The sequence below is a fragment of the Zootoca vivipara genome, chromosome 2, assembly GCF_963506605.1.
Source record: "Zootoca vivipara chromosome 2, rZooViv1.1, whole genome shotgun sequence".
NCBI classification, from domain to species: domain Eukaryota; kingdom Metazoa; phylum Chordata; class Lepidosauria; order Squamata; family Lacertidae; genus Zootoca; species Zootoca vivipara.
The window spans coordinates 97,267,255-97,280,758 of record NC_083277.1 but is presented as its reverse complement, the minus strand read 5'-3'; the positions used below and the strand labels follow the sequence as shown (position 1 = coordinate 97,280,758).

The 13,504-nt window shown below is 40.6% G+C and overlaps 1 protein-coding gene across 1 annotated transcript in view; it reads right to left on the bottom strand.

Moving 5' to 3' along the window:
- RPTOR (regulatory associated protein of MTOR complex 1) overlaps positions 1–13,504 on the bottom strand; it is a 321,297-nt gene that overhangs the window by 139,740 nt on the left and 168,053 nt on the right. The window contains exons 8-9 of the mRNA XM_035104148.2: positions 9,183–9,283; positions 8,453–8,597 (exon numbers count right to left, since the gene is read on the bottom strand). Of these exons, the coding sequence (XP_034960039.1) occupies positions 8,453–8,597; positions 9,183–9,283 (246 nt within the window). The remainder of the gene's footprint in view (positions 1–8,452; positions 8,598–9,182; positions 9,284–13,504) is intronic.

Below are 13,504 nucleotides of genomic sequence, written 5' to 3'. Positions count from 1 at the left end.
GCTTTTCAATAATTCAGTACTGAATTTATTCAAGCATGGGCATTTGAACTTTGGTAAGATATAAATCTTAAATGTAAGATCAATGGATGAAAAATGTACAGTAATATAGCTAGTTTAAAACCAACCTATGAAACTTAAGTTATTTGCAAGCACTAGGGTTACATTGGGGAAGAGTTTTGCCTTTAACAGCTGTGTGGCAAGCAGAAATATAAGAGACTTAGCCTTTCTAGTATAGAAATACAATTATGGGGACAACTTCAACTGTTCCCTATCCCTGCCTTCTACCTATCAAAGCAAAGGTCATAATCCTTCGTAATATGGTGAGATGCCTTGCACTGCTATTTAAATTATCAGATAAGGGCTCATTACATCCCCCCCGATCTTTATTGAAACTTAACATATATACATAATAATCAAAATTACCAATAATTCCCTAACATAAAATATAATACCTAAATTACAACAACTACATAATTATACGCTTATAAAACCCACCACCCACCCTCTACTTCCCTCCACAGTAATTCAACTTCTTTATATTTCTTTATACCTTTTTTCATTGCATTCTGTAGTAGATTATTTTTGTTAAATTCAGATTTTTCCTTCTTTCTCTATTGGTTTTGTTATTGCTTACATTTTTTATTCCAAGCCTATTAGCATGTCATTTTTAGAACAATATTTTGATATATAATCTTTGAAATACTTCCACTCCATTCTTAACTTTTGATTCGAATGGTATCTTATAGATACTCACTTAATTTGCAAATCCATTCTTCCTTTGTTGGTATGCCCTGAGATTTCCATTCAGTGGCAATCACTACCCTGGCAGCTGTTGTTGCATACAAAAAAGATTGTTTTTCCCCCCATATGTGGTATGTCTTTGCCCACCAGCCCTAACAGATAAGCTACTGGACAATTTTTTTATCTTGATAGTAGACATACCAGATTAATCTGCCCCCCATCACTCCTTGAATGGAAGGAAGTACACACCTGTTTTCAGCCAAGCTGAAGACATATGAGAGCAACAGGGAGAAGAATATGCCAAAGAGGGTTGGGACAAGAACACAGCCCTGCTTCATACTGTTTATAGGGAAGGCTTCTGAGGATGAGCCGTCATATTGTACGGTGCCACACATGTTATCGTGGAAGGACACAACCATCTTGCGAAGCTTAGGTGAACATGCCATTTTGTGGAACAGTGTGAAGAGTCTTTTTTGGCTGACAAAGTCAAAGGCCTTCATCAGGTCTATGAAAGCAGTACTCAACAGGCGTCTCTGCTCTCAGCATTTCTCCTGCAGCTGGTGCAATGAGAAAATCATGTTGACTGTTGACCTCTGAGCTCTGAAGCTGCATTGTGGTTTGGGATAGAGCCTGTCAGTGAGTGATTGTAATCTGTTGAGAACTACACAGGCAAAGTACTACACAGTACTCAGCAAGGAGATTCCATGGTAGTTGTTACAGTCATGGTGGTTGCCTTGCTTCTTGTAGAAGGTCGCAATGCTGGAGTTTGCTGTGTGAGAGACTACCTTTCCACTCAAGTACAGTTCTTGATAGTGCTCTGCCCATTGCTGCATCTGCTTGCTGTGGTCTGTGATGATCTCTCCCAACAAGGTTTCAGCATTGCACTTTTCCTGACTGTGTCGCGAGCTGGCTTCAGCAACCAGGCTTGTTGGCAGACCAACTCTATGTTACAACTCTACATTTGCAGATGTCTGCAAATGTGACATGAAGGCTGGTAACATCAACCCCACTGTGTGGAAATCCCTTGCAAACAACTACAGTGCCTGGGGAAAGTCAGGTTGTGCATACATAGTAGTGACCAGAGGAGGAATGACTGCTGGGTGGAGTGCAAAGAGACGAAACTCCATGGTACATCTGGAGCAGCACAACCGGACGCCTTCATCTGCACCAGGTGCAACAAAACATGTCTCTCCTGCATTGGTCTCTACAGCCACAGCAAGTGTTATAAACTTCCAACAGTTTGACTTCATCCCCAAAGGCACATTCCTCCATTGTCTCCCAAGACAGATGGATGACAACAACAACAATTTCTAAAATTACCATCCATACATGTAAATTAGTATATGCAAATTTGTATACCCTCTCGTGGATGGGGCAGAGGGCCCAATTCACATGCGAAGCACTAAAACCACAAAATCCTGTTAGGACCTCTGCCTCATGCAATGATAAGACTTCTTTTTATTCTGGCACTAAACAATATATAAATCAAAACATCATTATCCAAAGAACGAAGACACTAAGGGAAACACCAAAAGGAAAGCACAAAAATCTAGGGTTGCACCAAAGAGGGAAGGGAGTATTTTGTGGAGGAGAGGGGATTTTTCAGGGGAGAGGCTGTGATTAGGGTGAAAATGTTCATCTGTTTAGAGCAGGCATGTCAAACATGCGGCCCTCCAGATGTTTTGGACTACAATTCCCATCTTCCCCAACCACTGGTCCTGCTAGCTAGGGATGATGGGAGTTGTAGGCCAAAACATCTGGAGGGCCACATGTTTGACATGCCTGGTTTAGAGTGAGGGTAGGAAACACTCTCTTCACTGTGTCATCACATAGAAAATTTGACTGGCTACATCACATCACCAGGAAGCCAGTTCAGAGTAAAGTCCCTGATTGTGAATTTGACTTCATTGTATTGTACCATATCTGACTAGCCACATGACAACTTGATGTCACTATACTGACTATATGATATCTGACTAACTGATGATCACTTCGGAAAAAAGACCATTAAAGATGGTACAGAAACTACAGATTGCTGAAAGAATAAACTCCAAAAAGGACATCCAAAGACCTATGGATTTTTTTTGGTGGGGCTTAAACGTCCTTCCTGAAACCTACCCTTTTGGCCTGATTTTTCTGTTGCCAAAAATTTAGTAGAGCCCAAGGGAATCTGTTTCCACTTATTAAGCAGTCAAATAACACACTGTGAATGAAAATGTGAAATACAGGGTATTACTCTGAAGGAACACTGGTATTTTAGAAGGCAGACAACATGATTCCCCCATGACTTCACATCAAAAATGAAAGTATGGAAAGGCCTCTGTGATTCTTGTCATTAACTCCCCACTCATCCCCTGGAGAAAATGGCAGCAATGTTTTACTTTAAAATATAAAGTGTTTATTTCCCCTACTGAAATTCCATCTTCCTTCACTCTATACAGCAAAAGTATAATATACTTCTGAATAATTTATCCCAATCTCATCCAACTTGCCTCTAGTTTAAGTCTCTTGAGGTACAGCAGTGCTTGACTTTATAAGTAAGAAAAGGAAGGCAGAGAACTTCTAGATTTCCTTAAAGACCACTTTATTATGCTGGCTGTTCTGGATTGTAAACCTACACTACTGTATGTTCTCAAAAATGAAGCACGATTACAAAGGCTCACTTTGGTCCTCCCTCTTTCACATCGAATTTTGGCAGATACCGTGTGGCTTTGCTTTAGTTTTCTGAAAATGCTTTTAGTCCAACTCAATATTTTGGCAAACAATTACTTATTTCTTACCCCAATGTTTTCTACTAAGTTTCCTTCTGAATGCTGGAATAGGTTCATGCTACAGGAATGTGAATGCAAGGCACCTACCGTGTTTCTCATATTATAAGACATGTCTTATATTTATTTTTCCCTCAAAAAAACACACTATGGCTTATTTTCAAGGGATGTCTTATTTTTTTCCTCCTCTTCCTGCCGCGGCCGGCATTGCTGCTGCGCCTATCACTATGTCTTATTTTCGGGGTATGGCTTATATTCCTTGAATGCTTAAAAATCCTGCTATGGCTTATTTTATGGGTATGTCTTAAAATATGAGAAACAGGGTATATTCTGAGAGCGTTGTCACTAGTCTGTCTTATTACATGATAGATTTTGTAAAGAATTTGAGCATTTCAGTCTGTACTGAGTACACTGGACAAGTTCTTACCATGGCAGGTGAGTTAGCGGCTTTTCTTGAGCTTTTTTTTTTTGCCCATAGGATCGCATTAATTAAATTTCAATGCATTCCTATGGGAAACCGTGCTTCGTAAGACGAAATTTTCACAATACGAAATGACTCGTGAAACGAATTAATTTTGTCTTGCGAGTTACCACTGTAGTGATGCAACCATCAATTTGGCAATCCTGAGCTTGTACCAGGGAAGAAAACCATTTCCTCAATTCAGACCCAAACAAACAGCTTTAGGGAACAGGATGTTTTAAAATTATAAATGGTGAAGGAATCACAAAAATTAAGATTCCGGCAGGATACATGCTATTAAATAGGAACTGAGAAGTAAGGTGAAGTAAAGCCATCAAAGGTAATCTCAAGTGATTTGTACTGAAAGTGGAGAGAGAAATCCCTTCTGCACTGTGAGTGAGCAGAAAGGAGATAATCCCCTTTAGGCACATACTGATACACAAAAACAATAGGGTGAAATGGCTTCCATCAAACTTCTATAAGGGGGCTGCTATTTATTCATGAGATAAAGAGATGCTCAAGTCAAGTGGAAAAACATTCACAGCATATGTACATCCCTCTAGCACCCTCACAGCTGAACAGCAGACTGTCACAAGAGGCTGTCAACTGTGCTATGTTTTCCTTTTCACAAAAGCTACTAAACAGCATCTAACACAGCTCTGGAACTCAGGCAGGTGGCACTGGAGGAGGAAACAGGAGCTAGAAAGAAGTTGGTGGTGCTGGTGAGGATCATAGAATCATAGAATCGTAAAGTTGGAAGGGACCCCAAGGCTCATCTAGTCCAAGTCCCTGCAGTGCAGGAATCTCATTCCCCCATCCAATTTAAAATCAAGACACCAGAGCAGCAAAAATGACATTATACAAGCCTCACGTGTATTAATTCTGCAGTATGTTTCAGGCAGCTTGCCAAGAAACAATGCCTTTTGCAATCTCCCATGTTGTGGGAACACAGTAGAGCTGAGTTGTTCAACTACATTCAAAGTTCAAAGAGCCCTACTGCCAGCACACCCATGTCATTTTATATAGCAAGTGCAATGCTCTGCAGGAAGAATCCTACTCTAGCAAAAAATGCTGCAATCTGGATAGTGGGCAAATGTGATATATCTGGAAAAGATGTGGAGCCTGAGAGAAAACATGTGGAAAACATGCACCTACCAATGCAAAACAAACATGTGCCACCTGTATCGTGAAAAGCCCATTTTGAAATACTACCCCGAAATAAGTCAGATGATGGGTAGGTATGCTCATCATTTAAATTTTAAATGAATGAATCACTCTCTGAATGAAGAGCAAAAAAGACGAAAGCAAAACAAGTATCTGTGATGGAGCATTAGCCACCCATTTCAATGGGAAGGGATGCTGGTCCCTCAAGACTGAAAATAAACTACATTTTTTCCCAGGGCTTAATTGCAATGTCATATTTCCTCAGCATTAGCAAAAGGATGGTGTTGCATTTGGCTTCACTGCATTTGAAATACAATGCTTACATGCCCCACACTAATATACACTTCCAGCAATGTAGAGAGGTGCATCCTTATAATAGACAATGCAGTTAAAATAGAGGCACACCATCAGAGGCAGAATCAGTGGTTTGGCATGCACTACCAAGAGATGTGGCAATTTGTGTCTACAAGAAAGAGCCATATGACCTTATAAAACACTGCACCAGAAACATGTCGAACAGGTGAAAAGAATATCATCTAGAACAGAGATAGGGTGACATATGGACTCTGCAGGCAGCGCTGGGCTGCTAAAAATGATGCCTCATCTGCAACCGTATTACCAGATAATAGCAGCATGGGCTAGGGAAAATATATTGACAGGACTGATATGATTCTGAGGTCATGTGTTACCTATCCTGATCTAGAGTGAAGACAGAAAACAATAGTTCACTCAAGAAGGCATGCTGGTATAACCACCCTCCAATCTACAAATATATTTTGTTTTATAAAACATTGTATATATAAACACACATGAAAGAGCAAGGGTCAATAGGAAGAATAGAATATCTTTACATCAGATCCCCAAGGAAAGTAGATTAATGTTTTGTAAATCAAGCCTCACATGATATGCTTCCTGCTTTTCATCACAGGGTTTATATTGCACTAATTTTGTCATTCTTCTAAACAACTGCGTCAGAGAGATTCTATCAAAATCCTCTTTGGAAATCAAAGTAAACAGCATGTCCTTGAATAGTGTTATTTATTTCCCAGAAACCTTTTCACATATGACATAGCTGTGACGTTTATTTTACTGCAACCATGTTGTCTGGACCCTCCTAGGTTATATGGTTTGTCCAAGCATTGTGTTTCTATGGCCGTAATTAGAGAGGCTTCGGAATCAGAAAGATAATTGCTCTATCTAATCACCCCACACTTTCATTTACTGAGTGTTTGCTAATAGAAATTAATTTAAGAGGCTCTTGATAATAACTGTGCCATTTACATTCTGATCCATCATATTAAAAAGGAGCAGGATGACAGGAAACAAATGCTGTGGACAACTCTGCATCGCTTTATCCCCACATGAGACTATTTTAGAAGCATCACAAAGCCAGATGCTCTGGGCCATTTTTGAACTATTTTAAAGCAGTAGCCTATCATGGGAAGTTTCCAGCTACCCCACTCTTTGCCCTTAGAAGCCTTGCAAGTGGCAGCAGGAGAGGGACTCAGAGCAACGTCATGGGAGGGGTGTTTCTAGGACTAAGCTGAAACTGCCAAGCTCCCTTGTTATTTTTGCTATTGGGTGCTGCATGTTAAGCAATCTTGTTATATTTATAGTATTGGAATGTGGTTTTCTTTAATATGTTATTTTATTTGCTATTGCTCTGCTGTGTTATGTTATTGTTTTCCTATGTCATTATGAAATAGTTTAGCAGTGTTTGTTTGAAATGCATCCCCATTTCTTTGTTGTAAGCTGCTTTCAGGCGTAACTTTTTTGTTGTTGAAAAGCAGCATACAAATAAAGTGAATGAAAGAATGGATTGAACCTTTATTTGTACAGTGGAACCTCTACTTACGAATTTAATCCGTTCCGAATGCACATTCGTAAGTCGAAATGATGTTTCCCATAGGAATGCACTGGGAATGGATTAATTCGTTCCGGGGCCTTAAAAAAAGGCACTTTAAAGGCCAGCGGCTGCGGCGACGAGGGCCCGATCCGGCCTTCGGATGTTGAAGAAATTGGTAAGTGCTAGCCAATTATTTTAGTTCGTAAGTTGGATATTTTGTAAGTCGAGTCATTCGTAACTCGAGGTACCACTGTATACATTTGCTCCCAATATTTTATTTCTGAAATGAAGGATGCCAGGATTCGAGAGTTCCTAGAGTTCATGTCCTCTGCTCACCTATAATTCCAGAAAACTATGGAAAGGGGAAAACCCCTTGCACATGTCTAAAAGCATATTCCATTACCAGGACTCAGGCATGGCTATTGGCTATGCTTAAGGAAGGCCAATGGGATTTGGGAGCCCAGCAGGTCAAAGGATTCTCACCATTGGCTTAAGCTTTGGTTATTCTTTTATCAAAATAAGGGGTGATATTCAATGACCATGTCCCATCAGGCAAGGATTTCTACTTGTGCAATGGGACCTTCTTTCCTTCTCTATGCACCCCACAAACACCTGAATCTGCTCCAGAGGGTTTGCAGAAAACCTTAGAACAAATTTAGGTGAGCGGGGGAGGGAGAATGACAACATTTCATTGTGTAAGTGGAAATCCTTGCAGTGACAAATTGTTAACAGATTGTTACATTGGATACAACCCATTGCCTATCAACTGGACATGAGCAATTGCTCTAGTTAAGGAATGCCTGACTTTTAGACCTATCAAAATGGGATGGAACAATAATTCTGTTTAATTGGAAAGTGAGGGAGTAAAATGAAAGTTTTGTCTCTGGGGACTTTCTTAGAACCACAGTTTACTACATCCAGAACAAAAACACAAGGACAACAGTAGCAGACACTGTGCAACAGAAAAAACAGGATCTCAGTCCCAATAAAACGGAGCATCTGTACCAGGAAAATAAGACACATACCTAATAATATGAATTAACATATCTAAGAAAGAAGACATTTGGAGATGGGTAGTAAGTTCCCACATCTTCTTTCATACTTGATCCATGTATTAATCACAAAAAGCATTAAAAGGATTCAGGCAACTACATTTTGTGACAACAGCACCTGGAATTTCTGCTAAGCATCTGTGTACAGTGGACGCTCGGGTTGTGAACATGATCCGTGTGGGAGGCATGTTCGCAATCCGCATCTGCGCACGCGTGGGTCGCGATTCGGTGCGTCTGCGCATGTGCAAAGCACGATTTAGCACTTTTGCGCATGCGTGCCGAAACCTGGAAGTAACACATTCCAGTACTTCCAGGTTCGGCGCAGAGTGCAACCCGAAAAGACACAACCTAAAGTGGCTGTAACCCGAGGTATGACTGTAAAACCTTTACAGCATGAGGGAAATTTCGGGTAGCAACTTACCACATGGCATGCATGTAAGTTGGAGGTAGACGAGGGCTACTGACAGGTGTGCAATTGTAAGACCTCATTATCCTTTCTGCCAATAAAAAGTTTCGAAAGAGGCTTGCCACCAGTAGATCCTGCCTGAAGAGCTTTTGGAAAAGATCTGCAAGAAAGACAGAAAGATGGATGGCACCTATAAAGAGCTTGAAAGTAATAAAAAACATTGGGGGGGGGTTATTTCCAGGTTTTTGGCAAGATTCATTATAGCAATAGTTAGGCCTGCCGTTGTATATTTAGGTTTAAAACACACTAATAGATACGGGCTGAGCCTTCAACTGGGACTTTACACCTAGGAGCCAACATTTATTTTTTGTTTGCATAGTTTTAATAGTGGAATAATATCCACTGAACGTCATTCTGATACCTGCCATGCAATATCCTAAAGCCTCCAAAATGAGAACAGCTGTCAAAGGGCAGAACTATAGCATACCACAAGCAAAACAAAAACAAACAAAAAGCAAAAAAAACACCCCCACACAAATGCAAAGACACTTGACATGGCAAGGAAATGAAGTTTGGTAAGATCCTATTTTATCCGTTCAAAATGTTCTCCCTTTTTTTGTATTTCAGTTCTCATTGCTTCCTATTTCCCCTCATTAGTGCCTCATTTCATACTCCTGCTCTCTTCTATTATGATCAAGCTATATATATTGCCAGTAATTCTGTAGCTTATATGCCATAGCTTTACCTCTGGGTAGGACATTCCATGCAATTGTATCTGTGATGGCTGTAAAGATCCAATTCAATTCTCCCAGAGGCGTTCTTCTGTCATTTAGCCTCCCAGGAATTCTGCAAGGAATAACAAAATATTATTGTTAAAACAGAAACATGCTAATCTATTCCAATGCCCACAAAAGTGCTGCAAAAGGAAGCTATCCTTTATCCCTACGTTCTAAGTGTAAAATGTACACTTTTTTGGACTTAGGCTACAATCCTAACTATGTCTTCTCAGAAATGTCATATTGTAAGTAAGCAGGCACATGCAGAGCTTGTCTGATGCCTGGGGCGGGAGTCTTGACCATGAGATGCTCTGCCGTGGCACAACTGCCTGATCTGACCTGACCTGACTGCTAATAGGCAGCAACAGAGGTCCATATTTTACTATCAAAGCCTTGCAGTGCAAAAGGACAGCCATGGGTGTTTCGTCCATTAAGTCCTCAGTAGGCTGGGAGGCACAGGGTGTTCTTGGCATGACTGTATAAGTTTGTCAGGTCTCTGGCATGGCCCCCTAGCTAGCTCAGCCCTTTGAGGCCTTGGGGCAAGTGCACCCGTCTGCCCCCTGCCTCTCCATGGGCTTTTAAGTAAGACAGTTCAATAGGGCTTACTCTCAGGTAGGTGGGGTTTAGGAATGCAGCCTTATTTGACCCCTGAATGTTTTATTTCACATGGTAGTTCATCTCACTGTTCCCATCTCCCATGGCTTCTTGCCACCTCACAGTTCAAATAGTGAACTTAAAAGGCTTGAATTTTGAACCATGTTAAGAACATAAAATTACTGGAAGCAAAATCTCCTGGATACTTCAGAATAAATGCTAATAAGCAAGTGGGGAATACTTTTACGATCTGTTTTCCAACCCCAACCCCTAATTATTCAGTAAGGATGAACTACACATTAAATCATTGAATGGATTGACGAATAAACCAGTGAAAGTTTTTGAAAATGAGCAGCTTAGAAAATGTGGAGAAATTCAACAAATCACAATGCAACGTGGCAGATTGAGGCTGATAACAAGAACAAATGTCATGTGACTTTGACTTTATCCTTACAAAATATAACAAAGGAAAAAGCAGCATAACTAAACATCTAAATGAAATGGCATAGTTTAATATAACCACCCCTCCAATAATCCAACTATAAAGTTACTGGATGAAGAAGCATAGTATCTTCCTGTGAAATAAAATTTCACAATTAAGGCCCTACGGAAAAGTTGCACAAATTATTCTTATGAAAATACAGCAAAGCAAAACAAATAGCTTCTTGTGAAGATCAAATCTTTGGTCTAACTTCATGTTATCTAGTGTTCTATGTCCTTACTCAAATATTCCTTTATACTCAAATATTCCTTTAAGGGCAGTGATGATTTCCCCTGATATTAAAAACAATCCAGTAGGCAAATCTAACGCATGCAGTTGGGACTGCTAATGTTTGCTAAGGAGGCCAACTGTAAATATTTGTAGTAGTAGTACAACTAGTAAGAATTATTTTAATGAATTTTAGTTTTATTTAAGGTATAAGAATGAATTTTGTTTACTGCTGTATTCATTTATGATGTAAGCCATCCTAGAATTGCTGATCAGATGAATGAAAGAAAGAAAGAAAGAAAGAAAGAAAGAAAGAAAGAAAGAAAGAAAGAAAGAAAGAAAGTTTTCTGTGCAATATGGCAGCCAGTTGTGAACATCATTTGATGCATAACCAAAATTACATTGAAGGACGCTCCACTGAAATCAATGGGATGTTGTTCTAATGAATTAGCTCAAGGGAATTAAAAAATTGCCCCCAGTTATTTAATATTTCATTTACTGTATTGCATTTTAATCCCATCCTTCCTTCAAGAATCTCAGAGTGGCATACATAAATTCTTACCCACTTCAAGTTTATCCTGACAATATATTCTGTAAAATAGGTTAGGTTGACAGATATTGGCTCACAGTCACATACTGAGCTTCATGGTTGAGTGTGGATTAGAATAGTAAGTGACACAGTTTGCTATCCAAGGTACTCTCACCTGTATTATAGAGGTCATATCACATTTTTAGATAGATACAAATTGTTATGCCTTGCAATTACAGATGCAGAACTGCATGTTAAAAAATAGTGTCAGGTGGGATCAGAAAGGAATATTGTAGCACATTCCTAAACCACCCATCTCTGTTATTCAGATTATATAACAGCATTTTTCTGGGTAGGTAACTTACCAATCAACTAACATTTAATTTCTCTTACTGTTGAAAGGTGGCATAGGTACAACTAAGGGATTTCAATATTGTAGATATCAGCACTCTTAGAAAGCATTAATGTAGCTGGAACATTAAGTCCTTCACTAATGTGTAAAGTTTTAAAATACATATAACTTTCAGGGATATCTTATGACGGAGACTGTATTCATTAAAAAATATTAGATTCATTAAGACAAGCAGTTCTCTCCCCTCCCCAAGTTTCAGATGCAAAGCAAATTCTACAGAAGATTCCCATTTTCCTTTCAAAGATTAATATAAAATGCTCCTTTTTCTCCAAGAAACCCTCAAACACTTCAGGGCTTCTGGAACACTAACACTGTAGATCTGGTGTCCAAACACAAGCCAAAACACATGATTAGCAAACATGATGAGCACTTAAATTAGGCTTAGCTTTCAGGAGCAGTATGTTTTAGGATGATGGTGAAGATACAGCCATACAAGACTTAGTTTCAGCTGGTTCTTGGATAAGGTTGCATCCCACAAAATATTCTTGTTAACACAAGGTCTTCTGCTTGCACAGTGAAACTTCCCATCCTTCTCTTTTGCCTGAACACTGACGTCTGTTCTGCGAGTTCTCCCCACCATCCGGAGCATATTGGGGGGTGGGGTGGGGAGAAAAGTGTACGGACGTTCCATCGCACAAGTGGAAGTTGTTGCGCTAATGGGATGGTTTCATTGGACATAACCAGGGCCATCTCAAGCAGGTCGGGCGCCCTGGCGCTGAGATCGCTGTGGCGCCCCCGCCCTCGCAGCGCACAGTATGGCTTCCGTGCACCTTTGCCGCGCAGTGCCCCCCTACTGGCCCGGCGCCCCGGCGCCCCGCACCACCGGGACTGCACCTAGAGCCGGGCCTGGACATAACAAATAGTGTTCTATTCAATTATGTCCCTCCACACACTGAAGGCTCTTCAATTCAGTGGAGCTTTCCATGGACAGAAGGTGGGTAAAGGAGTAGTTTTTGTTGGTTTCCCTTTCCCTCTACAGACTGCTGTGCTCCCAGGGCCACATCTGTTCCAGAAATTTGGGGAACTCTAGGGAACAACATGGGAGTGACATACGGAGCAGCAGGAGAAAGGAGGATTTTGTGTTTCTTTTGGGGAAAATCGCAATCCTTCCTTGAGGCTTCTGCTGAAACCAAGAGTCTTCCATAAGTAGAGTAACAATTGAACACAATCCACATGAACAATTGTTACAGTGGTACCTTGGTTCTCAAACGAAATCCGTTCCGGAAGCCCGTTCCGACTTCTGAAACATTCAAAAACCAAGGCATGGTTTCCCGTTGGTTGCAAAAGCTTCTTGCACTCAGCGGAAGCTGCGTCGCACATTAGGGTTCAGAAAAACATTAGAAAATGAAGCATTTACTTCCAGTTTTTTGGCATTCGGGAACCAAAACGTACGACAACCGAGGTTCCACTGTACTACTATTTTTCTGCTGTTTTCAGGCTGAATTCAACTGAATAGTTGTGCCAGTGGAAACTAGCACAAGGGGGCTTTCCACCCCCTCTCCTCTCCACCCCACACCCTCTCAAATCAGGTCTGGGAAGTTGGAGGAACCCCCAGAACAAGCTGGGGGCGGAGAGGGGAGACTGTTGTGCCCGGCAAGCAGAAGTGCTTGCACAGATGGAACAATTGTAACTGTGCGATGTTGAATTCCTCCCTTAGTTGTGTTTTACCACGTTGTATTTAATTTCACTGTAGCAGCAAGTGCACATGCTTGATCTGAAAGGTGGAATATTTAAAGTTTTAAATAACCAGCTTCTATACTACTAGACTAAAAAGATGGTTGGGGGGGGGGAGTCAATTGTGGAATTATTTTCCGCTTTAGGAACCGCCCTACCATTAGGCCGAGTGAAACTATTGTCTTAAGCAGCTGATTTTGGATGTTAAGAAAGGGGAACAAATTGATGAATTATTTCATTTATCTTCATTGGACTTTTACTGCAGGGAGAGGAGGAAGCACTCATGGAATTTTCTGCTTCAGGTACCAAAAGATATTGGCCAGCTTTTAAGTGTTAGGTACTTTGGGGTACTTGAGGAGGCTGGTGCCATTTC